This window comes from Microcaecilia unicolor, chromosome 6 (genome assembly GCF_901765095.1).
Source record: "Microcaecilia unicolor chromosome 6, aMicUni1.1, whole genome shotgun sequence".
Lineage (NCBI taxonomy): Eukaryota > Metazoa > Chordata > Amphibia > Gymnophiona > Siphonopidae > Microcaecilia > Microcaecilia unicolor.
In genome coordinates this window covers 276,399,784-276,416,474 of record NC_044036.1, presented here as the reverse complement: position 1 = coordinate 276,416,474, position 16,691 = coordinate 276,399,784, and the positions used below count along the sequence as shown (strand labels likewise).

General features: G+C 41.9%; 1 protein-coding gene across 1 annotated transcript in view; it reads left to right on the top strand.

The window, feature by feature from the left end:
• GARNL3 (GTPase activating Rap/RanGAP domain like 3) overlaps nt 1–16,691 on the top strand; it is a 456,591-nt gene that overhangs the window by 385,158 nt on the left and 54,742 nt on the right. The window contains exon 20 of the mRNA XM_030207543.1: nt 1,774–1,872. Within this exon, the coding sequence (XP_030063403.1) occupies nt 1,774–1,872 (99 nt within the window). The remainder of the gene's footprint in view (nt 1–1,773; nt 1,873–16,691) is intronic.

Sequence of the window (16,691 nt, the reverse complement as noted above, 5' to 3'; positions counted from 1 at the left end):
GGACTAATACATTTAGCTTCCAGAGGCCAAAATCTCCTTCCTCAGGTCAGTACAGTATAGTGCTGTTACAGTATCTTATCCTGACCTGAGGAAGGGGATTTTGTTCCCTGAAAGTTAAGTCAAAATGTATTAAAATTAGTCCAATAAAAAGATTACCTTATTTACATGTTCTATTTATAAACAACACAGCTACAATACTATATCCTAAAGCAAAATAATAAAAATATATATTTACAGTTTGTTGTCTCTGGTTTCTGCTTTTCTCATCTTCTTTTCACTGTCTTCCTTCCATCCAGGATCTGTCTTTGCTCTCTCTCTGCCATCCAGTGTCTGCCCTCTCTAATGTCCCTTCCATCCACTGTCTGCCCTCTCTCTGCCCCTTCCATCCACTGTCTGCCCTCTCTCTCCCTTCCATCCACCATTTGCCCCAGTCTGCCCTCTTTCTCCTCCCCCTTCCACCCACCATCTGCCCTTTCTCTCTGCCCCTTCAATCCATCTGCCTTCCCTCTCCCACCCATCCGGGGTCTGCCCTCCCTCACGCTCTCCACTTCCATCCAGGGTCTGTTGTCCCCTCTCTCTGCCCCCCCTTTTCAGCCCCCAGTTCCACCTGCCCCTAGTTCCAGCCCAGCAGTGACCATGCGGTAATCGTCTACGCATGTAGAATGACGATTACCGCCCGGTTTTTGCCACGCAACAGAAAATAAAAATTATTTCACGGTGTGCGTAGTGGACGTGCATCAAAAATGAAATTACCACAAGGGCCACACAGTAGCTAGGCGTTAACTCAAAACTGACGTGCGTTGGGTGCACGTAGGCACCTACGCGGCTTCATAAAAGGGCCCCTATATCCAGTAAAGTATGCGCTCTCTTGCAAGCACCATGAAGACACTTGACAGGATATCCCAATGGATAAAAAATTGAGAGATGAGCAAGGTACAGTCAGGACCAGCCTAACCATTAGGCAAAACTTGGCAGTCACCTAGGGTAGCGGGGGGGGGGGGGGGGGGCAGCAAAAAGCTCCTGCAGTCAAAGCAAAACAAGAAGTCCTGACTGCCACACAAATTCAAAGAACCATTAGCACCTACTTTTATCAGTAAAACTAAGTTTAATATTTAAAAGTACGATGCCCAGAGGTGTATTGTTATAGAACTACTGTAGGATGGTCACATTTATAGAGTTTAATTATCAAAATCTTAGGGGAATGGGAGGGAGCTGACAGCCAAGTAACTGAAATGAGGGGGGCATAACGATTAAGGATCCAGATTTATAGCCAGCAGCCCATTTTGGGGAGACCCAGGAATAGAGTGGGGGGCATGCATTTTCTCTCTGCTCTCCCCCCCCCCCCCCCCATGTTAAAAAGTTTGCCTTTACTGGCAGGAATGCCCAAGCCCTGCCAGCCGAAAAGATCTACTACCTAAACACTCCCCCCCTCCCCTCCCCCCCCCCCCCCCCACCAGTGCTGCCTGAGCAGCCTGCAGGTCGGTGTGTGCTTTAGCTGCTGACAGTAGCACTCCCCACGCATGCTCAATTCATACACGAACATGGTAAGGAGCGCCAGTGTCAGTGGCTGAAAGGAGGGTTGGGCAGTGGATCTCTTCGGCTGGCGGGGCGGGCATCCTTACCATCCATTCAGTAGCGCTGCAGTTTTGGAGAGGGTCTGAACCCAAAGTGGGGAGGCCTAGGCCCCCAAGGTCCCCTGTGCCCAATATTCTTGCACCGGATCTGGGTATATTAGAAATTCAAAGCTGGGTAACTTGCTTTTTTTTTTTCCAGATGGCCAGCCGTCAGTACAAGTGTTTGATAAAACTCTCCAAGTGAAGCAAATGCATATCTTGGAAACTCTGGATCTTTTAATTACCAGGGCAGACAAAGGTACGGATTTTTAACTTGCTGCTGCACTCTGGCTTTATGCTTTTTGGCAGAATGTTCATGAATTGACATCTGGAACAGGAGAGCTGGGGTCTGTTCCTTCTTAGAATGGAGGATTAACATGTGAGGTGAACATTGCAGTTCATACTCACTGCACCATCTCAGCTTACAGTGGCTCCCCTTGTTTCAGAGGTAAAGGGATTGCGCAGAAAAAAAATTTGGTTCATTTTCAGATCTTTTCTGGGACTTTTGTCTGATTTTCTGAGATTTTTTTCAGTTTGTTTCAGAAGTTAATGCATGTTAAATTTAATTAACACTAGCATTCCATGATATGTCTTGTTTTGTTAATTAAGATACTTAGGGAAGGAAGAGTAAGAAGTACCGGACCGACTGAGGGGCCCTTTCACAGAGCAGCTGTAAGCCCAACGTGTGCTTACCGCTCGCTGTTCCAGGACTACCGCTGGCCCAACGAGGCCGCCGGTGGTAGTCCCGCCCTGAAAGCACGCATTTCCAGGGGAAAAATAAAACCCCCAGAAATGGCTTGCATGGCAGTAACCCGGCAGTAATCGGGCATCACCACGTGCTGTCTGGTTACCGCCGGGTTAGCACGGGAGCCCTTATCGCCACCTCAGTTCTCTTACCGCATGGGGTCTTTTTACCCTCTGTGGTAAAAAGGGCTCTAGTGCACAGGAAAAATGGCCCCTGTCACTAACGCAGGACCCTTTTTAATGGAGCTTGGTAAAAGGACCCCTGAGTCTGCAGTTCAGCTGGGCTTCCATTCACTATGCTACAGCACAGTTTCTTTGTACAAAACAAATATTTCTTGTTAAATATAGCGCTTGATAACTGGTGTCTTTGTAAGTTTGACAACATGTTTAACTAGTCCTAGAAAGAAGTAGTAGTGCCAGACGAGAAAACTTTCATCAGTTCTTTTCAACCTATCAGTGTGAAATGTTATAGAATTTTGTGAAAGGATTGTGGGAAAAAACTTGAACCTTTTCTGGTTATTTTTTTAAATTCCTCAATTGCCAACTTGCAAAATCGTAGGGTATTAAGACTCATGTCCTTAGAACTTCCATCCCAAGCCATAATTTTTAGGCCTATATGTTTTAACTAGAAGGTGACGAAAACCATCTTTTTTTCAGTTGTGTCCAAAATTTGCTGCTTGGTGTCAGCCAAAATCAAAATCGAAACTGGCCCAGTCCTCCATTTGGGAGCAGCTCCCACTCTCTCCTTCCTTCCTCCTGTTTTACCGCCTCCATCTTTGCCCCCATCCCCAAGAAGCAAAGGAGCTCTCGCTCCTACTTCCTCCCCCCCCCCCCCCCCCCACAACATAAGATGTCTCAAGAGAATTCTGCTGGAGTTTGTGGCAGCCAGGGAAGGACTGACAGGGATCTGGACCCCTGAGCAATAAGAGTCATGAATCCATAATCACCTATCAAAAGTGATTAAACTAGATAGAGGCTATGGGAGAGTAAGCCCACTATTGTTGTGGGCCCTCAGCCACTGCCCTGTTGTCCCAATGTTCAGTCCGCCCCTGGCAGCCATTTTGGTGGCAGCCATTTTGGGATTGGAGCCAGCATGGGTAGGAGCAACTACAGATCACTCCTGCCCATGCTGGTTCCAATCCCAAAATGACTGCTATGACCTCCAGCGGTAATATCGCAAGACTTCTTATGTTCGGGAGTGGAAATCGGAAGGAGGAGAACCGCTGGATAGAAAATAAATTTGGGTTTCAGCATTGGCTGAGTATGGATTTCGGGTTGGTTTCAGTGCTGAAGCCAAAACCAAAATTCAATCAGCCTCTAGTTTTAACCTGAGATGGGTAATTAGTCGGTCATCATGCATGACCATGGGCAAGTGAAGAATGTCCCTCAGGCCAGCTGCATTGCTCCCATTAAGTTTTCCCTAAACATTGATCTTCTATACTGTAGATCTTCCAAGGAATTCAGGACATTCCTGTTCCAGATTTAGGTCTGCCAGTTCTGGCCACTGGCAGATAAAGATCCTTTGATGTACTGAGTTCCTCCAGGCTACCCTGTGACTGTACACAACACTATCTCCAGTCCATTTCTTTTCAAAACCAGCAGTGTCTTTTTTTTATTTTTTATTTATAGATTTTTCATTTTACATTCATGTACTAACATAAACATATAGTAATTCAGAAATAATTATCCTTTTATAATTAAATAAAGAAAACAGTTTCAATAATTAGTCCACAAAATTAGAGTAGTGATCTAAGAACAAGGAAATTTTCTATATAAACATTAATCAACAATTGAAGTGGAAAGATCCCCTAATAAGCACAGCAGATGCATAGTATTACAATCAGGGATTCTAAATCTATTCTTTACTAGAAATAAATTCTAATAATTTCCCAGGTTCAAAAAAGATATAATTTGAGGAATTCAAAGAAATAACGCATCTAAAGGGATACGTAAGAAGAAAAGTCCCACCTAAACTAAGCATTCTTGATTTTAATTGCAGAAATTCTTTTCTTCTTTTTTGAGTATCCCTCGCCAGGTCTGGACCAGCAATGTCTTTTAATTTTTTTTCAAGAATTATATGCTGCACATCCTACAGATAATAAGAAACTGATGTCTATAACTTCCTACAGTGGTCTAAAGCTGAAAATCCACATAAGCTTCATTATGAACGCTTAGTAAATCAGTGTTTTGGATGGGAGTTGTTGATCAGAGCTCTCAGTGGGACTGCTGAAACAGATCATTATTTGTGATGCACTTAAGCTGAATTCACTTGATTGCAGAGGACTGTTGGATTGCAGAAGATAAAGGAAAGAAGCAATTATTGTCATCAAAGCATGGCACTTCAGATAGAACAAACAGCCGCTTTTTAGTCATACAGAAAACGGCGGCAGTGTGGTTATTTGTTAGCGCTGGCTTTGTGTTTGTCATGGTGGTAGGATGTATTGATAAGAGAGGAGGGTTATTGGTGTTATTTTCTTATTTATTTATTTTGCATTTAGCTCAGGGCTTTTCATTGGTGGGTCAAGGTGAGTTACGTTCAGGAACAGTACATATCTCCATATACTCAGAGGGCTTCCAGTCTAGGGGGTAGATATTTAAAATGATTTAATCGGCCAGGAGAGGCTCAGTTCAGAAGTTATCAGTATGAGCAACTGAATATCAGCTGTTATCACTGTGGCACTATATGGTTGGTGGTGCAGAGGTGAAGGTAGGGGGGGGATCAAGGACTTAACTCGGTTATTTTTATTTATTTATTAGGATTTATTTACTGCCTTTTTGAAGGAATTCACTCAAGGCGATGTACAGTAAGAATAAATCCACAATTCCAGGAATAACATGTATAGAATGTTTGTACGTTTGGGAAGCTCACCAGGTGCCCTTGGCTTGGATTGGCCGCTGTCGTGGACAGGATGCTGGGCTCGATGGACCTTTGGTCTTTTCCCAGTGTGGCATTACTTATGTACTTATCAAACATGAGCAATAGGCAATTACAGCAGTAAAAATATTCAAATAACAAAAAAAAGTATGGCATAGTATACTACTTAAAATATAAACCTGTGGACTAGAAAGCAACGATAATAGAAACTGTACAATTAAGAATACTCTCTCAATATTCTTATGGTTAGAGAGCTTTCCAAGAGTTATATTCAATTTAAATAAATGAAACCTCAAGAGTCCAGGGTGCCTATAGAGATGGTCTACCCTTTAATGGACTCATCATCATAGGTTTCCTACCAACCTCCGAAACCAACCATAGTGTAAAAAACTCCTTAATGGAGAAAAAACACTATGGCAAAAAAATGGAGGATAGACCATCTCTGTAGGCACCCTGGACTCTTGAGGTTTCATTTATTTAAATTGAATATAACTCTTGGAAAGCCCTCTACCCATCATAATATTGTGAGAGCATTCTTAATTGTATAGTATTCTACTTACAGTGTCAACACAATATGTAATAGAACATTTTAATAGACAGCGTACGGTATAAGCAAAAATGGAACATATAGATAGATAAGAGCGTATGAGGATTTAGAAAATAAGGTGACTAATTTAAAGAAAGTTGCACATAAGGTCAGAGAGATGATTAAATGTTAACTCAGCTAGGGAGTGGATACACATGTGCTGCTGCAGTATGTGTAGACTGTGTCACCCCTTGTGTGTGTGTGTGTGTGTGTGTGTGTGTGTGAGGTTAATGGTGATTTTCAGTCTGAAACTGGGTAAGTGCCCAGATAAAGTTATGACAGAAAAAAGGCTGTCCTGTGCTCATCTGCATAATGATCTGTCACCAGTCTGAATATCAGCCGACACCCGAATGACTACGAGTGGCTGGATATTCACAGACCAGGATATTCGGCTGATGCTCAGAATTGAATATTTGGGTCTAATTCAGACTGTGCCTGTCAATGGCTTTAAAAGCACAGATCACCATGGGCTGAATATTAGGGATGAGTTTATTGCTGCACACATTGAGGGTAATCCTCTACAGGTTGCTTAAAGTTAGGCGCAGGGAAGATGTGCACTAATGGCTATTGAGACAGACCTGGGGAAGCAGCTGCTTACCCCAGGATTGGTAGCATGGAATGTTGCTGCTAATTGGGTTTCTGCCAGATACTTATGACCTGGCTTGGCCACTGTTTGGAAAACAGGATACTGGGCTAGATGAACCATTGGTCTGACCTAGTATGGCTACTCTTATGTTCTTATGTTCATTTTGTAGTAGCCTGTTTGCACATGCTAACCAGCGTGTTATCGATTTGTTTAAATGTTTTTTGAAGGGGGCATGTCATGGAAGACAGTGGGTATTCCTGCGCTATCCAGCTAGCATTCGCAAACTGGATAAAACAGGGTTAATACAGAAGCAATTAGTATCTCTTCAATAGGAGGTGGTAGGTGCTCCCTTGTTAACTCTATGCAGGTGCCACGCACTAATGGCAACAGTAGTGCACGACCTGCAATAAAATATTGTTTAAAAAAAACATAAGTGCCTTGTTAAATCCAGTGGTATAGCTACATGGGGCCCGGGGGCCTGGCCCCCCCAAATTTCATCCAGACCCCTGGTTTTGCTGTCAGGGGTCTTCAACCCCTGCCATTGTTTAGCACTGGTCTCCGGCGCTGCCGTGTTGCTTGCCCTGCTTTCTCTTCCTCCTCACGTCCTGCACGCTTTCACTTAAAGGAGTGTGCAGGATACAAGGAAGAGAGATCAGGGCAGAGAACGCGGCAGCGCTGGAAAGCAGTGCTGGAGAAGGCTTCAGCTGGCGGGGGTTGGGGACCCCTCCAGCAAAGGTATTTACTGCTGTGGGGTGCAGCAGGGTGGCGGGGGGAGCAGTGATGCTGTGGGAGGGTGAGGCAGCAGTGGTGGGGCGGCAGACTAAAATGTGCTCTCCCACCTCGGGCTCTGGCCCTCTCCCACCCCGAGGTTTGGCTACACCCCTGATTAAATCTGAGTTTAGCACAAGAGAAAGTCCCTCTTTAAAATGTGGTAAGCCGATTTTATTACACTTTAGTAAAAGGACCCCCTAATTAACACATACATGTGGATCTCTTACCTTGATAAACTGGTAGAGAAATCTTTTTTTTGTTTTGTTATTTGTTTATAAAATGTGTGCATTACAAGGATTGTTTTTTTTTTGGGGGGGGGGGGTGAGGGGGGATGGATTTTGTTTACCCTCCCTGCCTTTGGCATTATTGCTACCATGCTTTGTGTATTCAAGGTCTTTTCTGTTTCAGCTGTCTATTGCCCTGGCCCTTCTCCCTCATCCTCCTCCCTTTTTCCCATCCCTTTTTCTGCCTGTTCTCCTACTTCCTGACTCCTCCTGACTGCCCCCTCATCCACTCCATCCCTCTCTTGCTCTGCTCCCCTCCCCCTTCCTTCCCCTCCATTAATTTATAGAGGTCATTATCACCAGAATAATAGGAGCAGTGATTTCCCACATGAAAAAAGAACAGATATAGAGAAACTGCCCTGCAAGCTCATAGAAAAATATGTTTTACAAATATTTAGTAATTATTTTTCCATTTGCAATGTGCCTTTTACTTGCCTATGTCTCTTTTTATGATGTGTTTCATAATACAAGAAGTCCATCCCAGTAAGATTTTGTCTGTAATATAAATTATAAATCAGAGCTCTCTTATGCATATGAGCAGCTCTATTGTCTCAGCAGAATGGCTACACATTCCCGTTCTGTTAATAAACCATATTACCATATTCCTTTCATCACCTTGGAGACAGGATTTTCATACAATATAAGCAAGCATATTCTTCCGTTTAAGTGTCAGCTCATTATAAATATCTTTGGAAGGAAGCAAAATGAATGGGTTTAGGTTTTATGAATGGCACTGTGGTCTTATGGGAAACATCCCACACCTTATTGTAATTGAAATGGTCTTTTGCTTTCACACTTCACATATATTGTGAGCAGAGAAAGATGATTAATAAAGAAAATGGTTTCCCATTACAAAAAGTTTTATTGTCTGTGATCAAGAGTGTAATAGGAGGGATTTCTTAAGTAATGAATGGAGAAGCCATCAGTTAAAGAAATTCTTTCACTCCTGAATGAACAGAGAGAACAAACCTTGCTTCTTATAACATAGTAACATAGTAAGTGGCAGTAGATAAAGAACAGAATGGTCCATCCAGCCTGCCCAGACTGCCAACTGTATTGGTTATTCTGTGTGTAGAATTATAAGGGATTTTGTTGAAGAAGCCATCAGCTTAATGCAGTACACTGTTCTTGAAGGTCAGTCTAGCTTGACTGTAATTGCTGGACAGCATTTCTAAAGTTATCGACTACCACCATGACCTCAGTTGCTTCTGACTGGCCAGCCAGAAATAAATTGTTATGTCATCCTATTACAATTCCACAGCAGGGCTTCGAAAACAAATCATGTAAATTGCACTTAATGATGGCGCCAATATACGCGATATGGTGTGTAATGCCAATTAAATTGTACTCATAATGTGCTGATGGCATTGATGTTTTAAGCACTGATTATGTTATTTCTGTCATTGATTTTTTCAAAAATGCTCAATGGAGAAAAACAATGATTAACATTAGCAAAAAAAAAAAAAAGAGCCGTTCATTTTGAAATGCCCCCTTCTCCCCCCCCCCCCCCCCCCCCCCCACACACACACATTACTGTCTGTTATGGATACACAGCTGTTCCATGTCAAAGTAGCTGTATCTTCTGGAAGAGAGTGAAGTGAGAATAAAAGGACCTGTATTTTTCAACCTTCAACATACAATCAACAATAGTTCTGTCTTCAATACTAAGACTCATGGGTCAATATTTAAACTCCACATTTGGGGGGGGGGGGGGGGGGGAGTAGCCTAGTGGTTAGTGCAGTGGACTTTGATCCTGAGAAACTGAGCTCAATTCCCACTGCAGCGCCCTGTGATTCTGGAAAACTCACCCAACCCTCCATTGCCCCTGGTACAAAATAAGTACCTGAATATATGTAAACCGCCTTGAATGTAGTTGCAAAAACCTCAGAAAGGCAGTATATCAAGTCTCATTTCCCTTTCCCCATATATGGCGCCTATAAAATCAGCACTCAAATCAGTGCCCAGCATATTCTATAATTGGTGCCTAGATTTAGGCACCGATTATAGAATTCACTTAGTTGATATTTTAGCGCCTAAATCTGTGTGCGTCTAATTACACCAGCGCATAGATTTAGGTGCACTGAGCCATATTTAATAACTAGGCGTGTAAATTTCAAAATGCCCACGAAATGCCCATTCTCCTACCTATAACCACAACCTTTTTTACCTGCGCATGTTAGAATTTCCAAAGTTTGGTGTGGATATCAGCCGTAAGCACTATTGTATAAACAGCGCCCGGCTCAGAGTACTGTCTATAGAATAGCGTTCTGTGAAGATTTTATCGGTGCCGTTCTTTGAGTGTCATATACTGAATCTAGTCCTTAGTGCTGTTATCAGGAGAATGGACTGGATAAGAACAGCTTTCTGGCTGTCCTAAATTAAATACTTTGTTATCCAGATAATGACACTAAGCAGCATAACTACCTGGATAATTTGCCATTCTTTCCCTAGATCACCCTGATGGTATCCAGATAATACCTGGGCATTCCTCAGTGATTTTCCTTGGCATTATCCAGCTAATAGCACTGAAAATCACTGACTGGCCTAGGTGAGTGCTATTTCACCAGGAAGGAGTACCTGCTACCTGAATAACTAGTTTTGAATATTGGACCCCCAATTTTTAACTACCCGGTGAATGATTTAGAGTGAATGGTCAGTGTCACAAATAGTGTGAGCAATTTTCAAATATCACATGGGATTGTAAACTATGCTGACATATTTGAGAAGGGCAATTTTCAGTCAGGTCATTTACCTATGTATGTGCTGTTAAGAATTGGGGTCTCCATGTCCAGTTTCCCATTATGAGACGCATTTAAATTCAATAAGACAGTGTAATAATAATAATAACACTTAGGCCCTGATGCACAAAGCTTACCGTGCTTGCAATGTTTGCTTTAGACCGGTTGTAGCTAGTCTAAAGCAAAGAGAATCCACGTACGTGGAGAACTCAAAAGATCCCATGAAGTAACTCAAGAAACAGAGGAGAGTGAGACTAAAAACCAGGGTTTCCAGAGACAGGACCGCAAACAATCTTGTGTAAAATAGTATTTATTGGAAATCAAAGCGGCTCAACACAACGCTGTGTATCGGCCAGAAGTCCTACATCAGGAGTCTGTGTGCTTGTGTCAGTATCCAGTAGCAACTATATGTCACGGTCTTTCTAAAGACCATCACAGCTAACTGTTGTGTCTCCTAAACTTGTACTCTTGATGCAGGCCTTCTGAGCGTTGTGTTGAGTTGCTTTGATTTCCAATAAACACTGTTTTACTCAAGATTGTTTGCGGTCCTGTCTCTGGAAACCCTGGTTTTTATTCCCATTTGCCAGTCTAAAGCAAACATTATTTAGTATCTAATGCACAAAGAGGTTCTCCCTGGCTTTAATCATTTGCCATAGCAGCTACTGATAATCCAATGCAAATGCATTATAACGAGCCTTTCAGTATTAAAATGAGCATTCTGTGCAATGCATAGAAAGAAGCACCTACTTTTAACGTGCAAAATTTTCTGGCAGGTCTTTCTCTTCCACTTGCTGGAGAGATTCTAGACTCCCCTATGTGAATTCACATCTCCACTCTAACCCAGGATAAGGTGCTCTCCATTTCTGTCCAGGTCCCGGGATCCTAGAACCACAAGGGTCCAATCCTGGAAACACGGTATGACAACTAGGGATCCTGTAGACACAGGCAGAAAGTGAACCCCAGATTTTGTAGGCACAGGCAGGATCTGAGCCCACCAACAGAATGTGCAGTAGAGGGACAAAATGATTCCTGGGCATGCACAGAACATGGACACTTACCGAGATACTGTTCTGCGCATGTGCTAGGCGCTTTCCCTTGCAGAATTTCCATGCATCTCATTTGCATGCGATTCCCTTTGAGCATCGGTCGCTGTTTACAAATCAGTAAGTTCAACCTTGGCTGCCATATTTAATGGCGACCTTTGAGCATCGGGGCCTTAGTGGGGCAATTCTGCAATTGGGCACCTCCAGGGTAAGAGCCTGTTCTCTAATGACACCTGGGCGCTCAGGTGTCATTACAGAATACTGCCTTTACCCAGCATTGGCACACCTAACAGTTACATCTGTGGACACCTAAATGTGGTGAAGGCATACGTAACTAACAGTATTCTGTAAGTTATGCATGTAACTGGGAGTCCCATCCATGTTTTTATACCCTCTTGCAGTTGTCCCAAAACAACCAATAGGCAGGGGGTCTGCTAGTTTCAGAAGGAAAGAAACCATTCAAGTAAACACAGAAGATAAAACAAGAACATTTGTAGTTAAATTAAAATGATGTCCAACACGGCATTTGTCTGAATATGATTTTATTATGATTAGACATTTATGTTATCTTATGCTTATTTATGATTTCTTTTTCGTGTGTGTTGTTTTTATTTGTCCTATAATATGTTTTGCCCCGAAGCTGCCCAACCCAGATTAAACATGGCCATTTCGGGCATCATTTTAATGTAACTACTAATAAAGTTCTTGTTTATTTTTCAACCATTTCTGTTTCAACGGTTTCTCACTTCCTTGCAGTTACACGTGTTATAGCACTTACACGCAGCTTTATAGAATAGAGTTTAGGTGTTTACATGTGCAAGTACTAATTCTTTGTACATTTATCATGTACACAAGGAGCATGTAATCATAGGTGCCTACAACTGGCCCTTCACATGTTGGGGTTAAGTTCTTCAGTTGTGGTTCATTTTAATTTACCTAATTGATTATGTTCAGAGGAGTCAATTGTGGTGTCATCTACCATTATTGATGCTGTTCTACTGTAGTTGGAAGACATTCTGTACCATCGACCCTAAATATGCAAAATACCTAAGGTAGTAAATTCTTAAGGAGATGGGACTTCATAAATTCAGACACAGCATCTTTAGCTAATTATCATGTCTGCCCAATCCAAGCTATCAGTGCCTACAGGGAACTGCTGTTTGTTAGTGTCGGCAAACAGATTATAAATACAGAATTTCAATCAACTTCAGCACTCAATTCTATTTTAGGTGATGGTTGTGTTGGCTTATGTTTATTTTAGGTTGACTTTCCAACAGCCTAGCCTGCCCTTACTTTTCCTTCTCATTCAGGACAACAGATATAGATATAGATATCTATATCTGTTGTCTGGAACAAGAAGGACAAATAAGAAAGGGCTATGCTGTTGGAAAGTCAACCTAATTAATTTCTTTATAATCATATTTGTTACTTATTTATTTATTTATTTATTTACATACTTATATTTACTGAACATGTTTACGAAGAGATTCATCCAAGGTTGTGTACAGTAATCTGTGGCATGCAGTCAGGACCTTCAAGGGTTTCAGTGACTCCCTAGCCCTGTCACCACACTACTTGTTCTGGGGTTTTTTCTCTTCCTCTTCTCCCCCCCCCCCCCCCCGATCCAATATTTCTCCCTTGAGCATCTCTCCCTCCGCCCCACTTTATTTGAAACCTGACTTTGCCAGCAGCAGCAGTGATTAATGCATCCTGCCTGAGGTGACCCAGAAGCCTTCCTTCTGATGCATGTCATCCCTTCCAAAAAACAGGAAGTGAGTCAGAGAGGGTTGGCTTGCAGCAGAGGGAAGGCTTCTGGGTCATCTGCAGGCAGGTTGCATTAATTGCTGCAGCTGGCAAAAATCAGGTTTCAAGTATCACAGGTGGGGGGGGGGGGGGGAAGAAGGAAAAGGGAAAGATGCTCAAAAGAGAAACACTAGACCCAAAGGGGGTAAGGAGCATTGGAGCCGACTCTGTGGGTGCTGTGGGTGCTTGAGCACCCCCAATACTGAGAAAATTTCTTGTATGTGTCCAGGGAGTGGTCATTTCCATTGGGCTTAGCACCCCCCAATAATTTTGAAAAGTTGGCTCCTATGGTAAGGAGAACAGACATTGATGGGAGAAAGAGGGAGAAACATTGCTCCCACAGTGGGGGGGGGGGGGGGGGGGGTAAGAGAGATGTGGAACACTGTTGAGCAAAGGGGAAAGTGCATTGTTACTCCAATTTGACTTATCTTCAGCCTTTGATTTAATGGACAATACTCTCCTTTTACGAAATCTTGAGGATTTGGGAATCGTGGGGAATGTTTTAAGGTGGTTTAGAGGCTTCTTGTCCAGTAGATGGTATAGGGTTAAATTGCATTTGGATTTATCTTTTAATTGGAGTAATCCGTGTGGAATGCCGCAAGGCTCTCCCCTTTCTCCAGCATTGTTCAATGTTTTTCTATGATCTTTGGGCTCGTTGTTAGACAGAAATTCCTAAGACTATTACTATTAATCAAGTTGAATACAAGTTTTCTTCGGTTGTTAGGATCTTGGAAGTTCAAATAGACAGTTCTATCTCCTTGGAAGCACAAGTCAATATACTAGTCAAAAAATGTTTCTTCTTAATGAAAAAACTGTGCACTATTTGAAAATTTTTTGAAGTTAACCAATATGAGTGCTTAGTGCATATGTTACTACTGTCATCCCTTGATTGTTGCAACTCAGCTTTAAACCGTGCAAAATAAATTTTGGGGCTATCTAAATTTGAGAGTGTTTCCCCTTTTACATTAAACTTCACTGGTTACCATTTGAAGCTAGAGTACTTTTAAAATTAGCTTGTTTTCTTTTTAAAATATTACAAGACTCAGTTCCTAGCTGAATGACGGATTTGGATAGGCTTTGACGGCAACTCAAGCAGTTGGAACATAAGGACAGAGTTGGGCGGACTTCTACGGTCTGTGTCCCACAAACAACAAAGAAAGACCATGATCAAATATATAATATCACGTTCATTGTTGATGTAACCTAGAATTGAGAATGAATGTGACCGTTGGGCGGACTTGAAAATATGATGGTGAAACAGCACCCCCCATTGGCAGGACTGTAGGTGGAGGACTCCCACTCAGCTTAGAGGGAACAGTGGCTGGTGGTGGTGACTCATTTTGAAAGTGACAGCTTGGATATCTTTTTTTTTAATTTTTTATATTGTATCAGTGTAAAAATGTTGATTGTGTAATTGGAAAAAGGAAAAACAGAAGGACAGAAAACAAACTCCACATCCTCTGGAAAGCCTTGAATCAATACTCTTGTAAAGCCCTGCACGTAACCCGTCACTTGTAATCTCAGCTTCTCTCTGTCAAAGTGACTCTTAACAGGTATTTTTTATTCTGTCTGCCCCCTTTATGTGAGAGGATACATGCTCTGCATCTCTTATGCCCATTTAAAGGGAGGTGTGCTTGTATGATTTTTGAATCAAAAGAGGCTTCCACTTTTTCATGGTTGCCTGAGGGTAGACTCTGCAGCGCTGCATGCAGAATTCAGTGGTTGAAATCGTTTCATTTCCTGGCAGACATCTGACATGTCAATAGTATTCAGCATTCTGTATTGATGTTTCAATAGTGAAAAAATGATTCTTTATCTACTAATTAGATATTAAACAGTACTATTGCAGGGTACATACTACTAATAATTTCTATAGCACTACTAAATGTAGTCAGTGCTGTACACATTATACGCAAGTACTTTCTCTGTCCCTAGAGTGCTCACAACCTAATTTTTTGTATTAATTTATTTTTATACCAGGGCAATGGATGGTTAAGTAACTTGCCCAAGGTCACAAGGAGCTGCAGCGGGAATTGAACCCAGGTTGCAAGGATCAAAGCCTGCTGCACTAACCATTAGGCCATTCCTCCTAAATGAAGACATGGGGGTAGGGATTTTCACAGACATCATTTTGATTTGTTTTTGGGTTATTTCCCCTCAGTTTTTTGATATATTTTCAGTTCATTAACACAAATCAATTGACTTTACACCTATTAATTCACATGTTAACTCAATTTTGAATACACTAATAGGTCAGTTTTCAAATGGGACATCCTGTGACTTCTGCTAATTCGGCCGCAGTATACTTGTAATATATAGGTGCATTTTCATCAGCGCTGTACATATAGGAGTAATTACTACAGGTCACCTAAAGTTAGATGTCGGGATGATGTGTACTAAGTACTATGAAGTACAGATTCTATATTGGCAATTAAACACATTATATGTTTTTGTTGTATTTATTGATATTTATTTATTGTATTTATTGATAGTATTTGCTAGCCCCTGAAGCAGCCCTTGCATGGGCGAAACATGGCCTGTGTCCAGCTTGTTTGGTTTTTACTTCAGAATAAAAGGCTTTGGAGCATATATTCCTGAGTCCAATCTGCTTTTGTTCATTGTTCATTGCCATCTGTGGATCATTTGCCCTGTTGTTTTCTTAAATACCTACCAAGGTCATTTATGTGTGCAACTGCAAATTAGTTCCAATTAGCACCAATTTTAGATTGTTAATGTCAATTAGCAGCTAATCCAACAATTAAGTTACATGCATAACTGGCACAATTTTATAACTTGCGTACACAATTTTGTGCGCTAAGCATCAAATTGTGCACACAAATCTATAGAAGATAGTGCAAGCTACTGAAAATATGAGCCTAATCTATGCATATACTTATATGCCTCCTCTAGTTGTACAGCTGCAGGTATTGGGTACCTATATGTCTATATCTCAAAACAGTATGAAGAAAATGATCACTGGCAAATAGTTCCACACTCAAAGCAAAGAATAGTGATCAAACACAATCTTCTAGTGTAGTCAGGAAAAATCCCATATTATTGATATCTTTTTCAAGGAGAAAAAAGAGCCTCCGTAAGTGCTGAAATGAGGAATATGTTCCAAGGAATAAAATACTGAAAACTTCCTTCAATCAGCTATATTTAGTCATTGGCTCATAACCCCCCCCCCCCCCCCAAGATTCTCTAGTTATCAGGGATTTGTCTTCTCCGTGTTTTTTTAATAATATGTTTTACTCTAAATGCACCACCTGTTCCTCTGATCCCATCCCCACCAACTTACTAAACACCATCTCTTCTACTGTCACCCCCCATCTGTCATATCCTCAACCTCTCTCTCTCCACTGCAACTGTCCCCGACACCTTCAAGCATGCTGTAGTCACACCACTCCTCAAAAAACTATCACTAGACCCTACCTGTCCTTCCAACTACCGCCTCATCTCCCTCCTACCCTTCCTCTCCAAGATACTTAAACACGCCGTTCACAGCCGCTGCCTTGATTTTCTCTCCTCTCATGCCATCCTCGATCCACTTCAATCCGGTTTTCGCCCTCTACACTCGACAGAAACGGCACTCACTAGAGTCTGTAATGACCTGTTCCTTGCTAAATCCAAAGGTCACTACTCCATCCT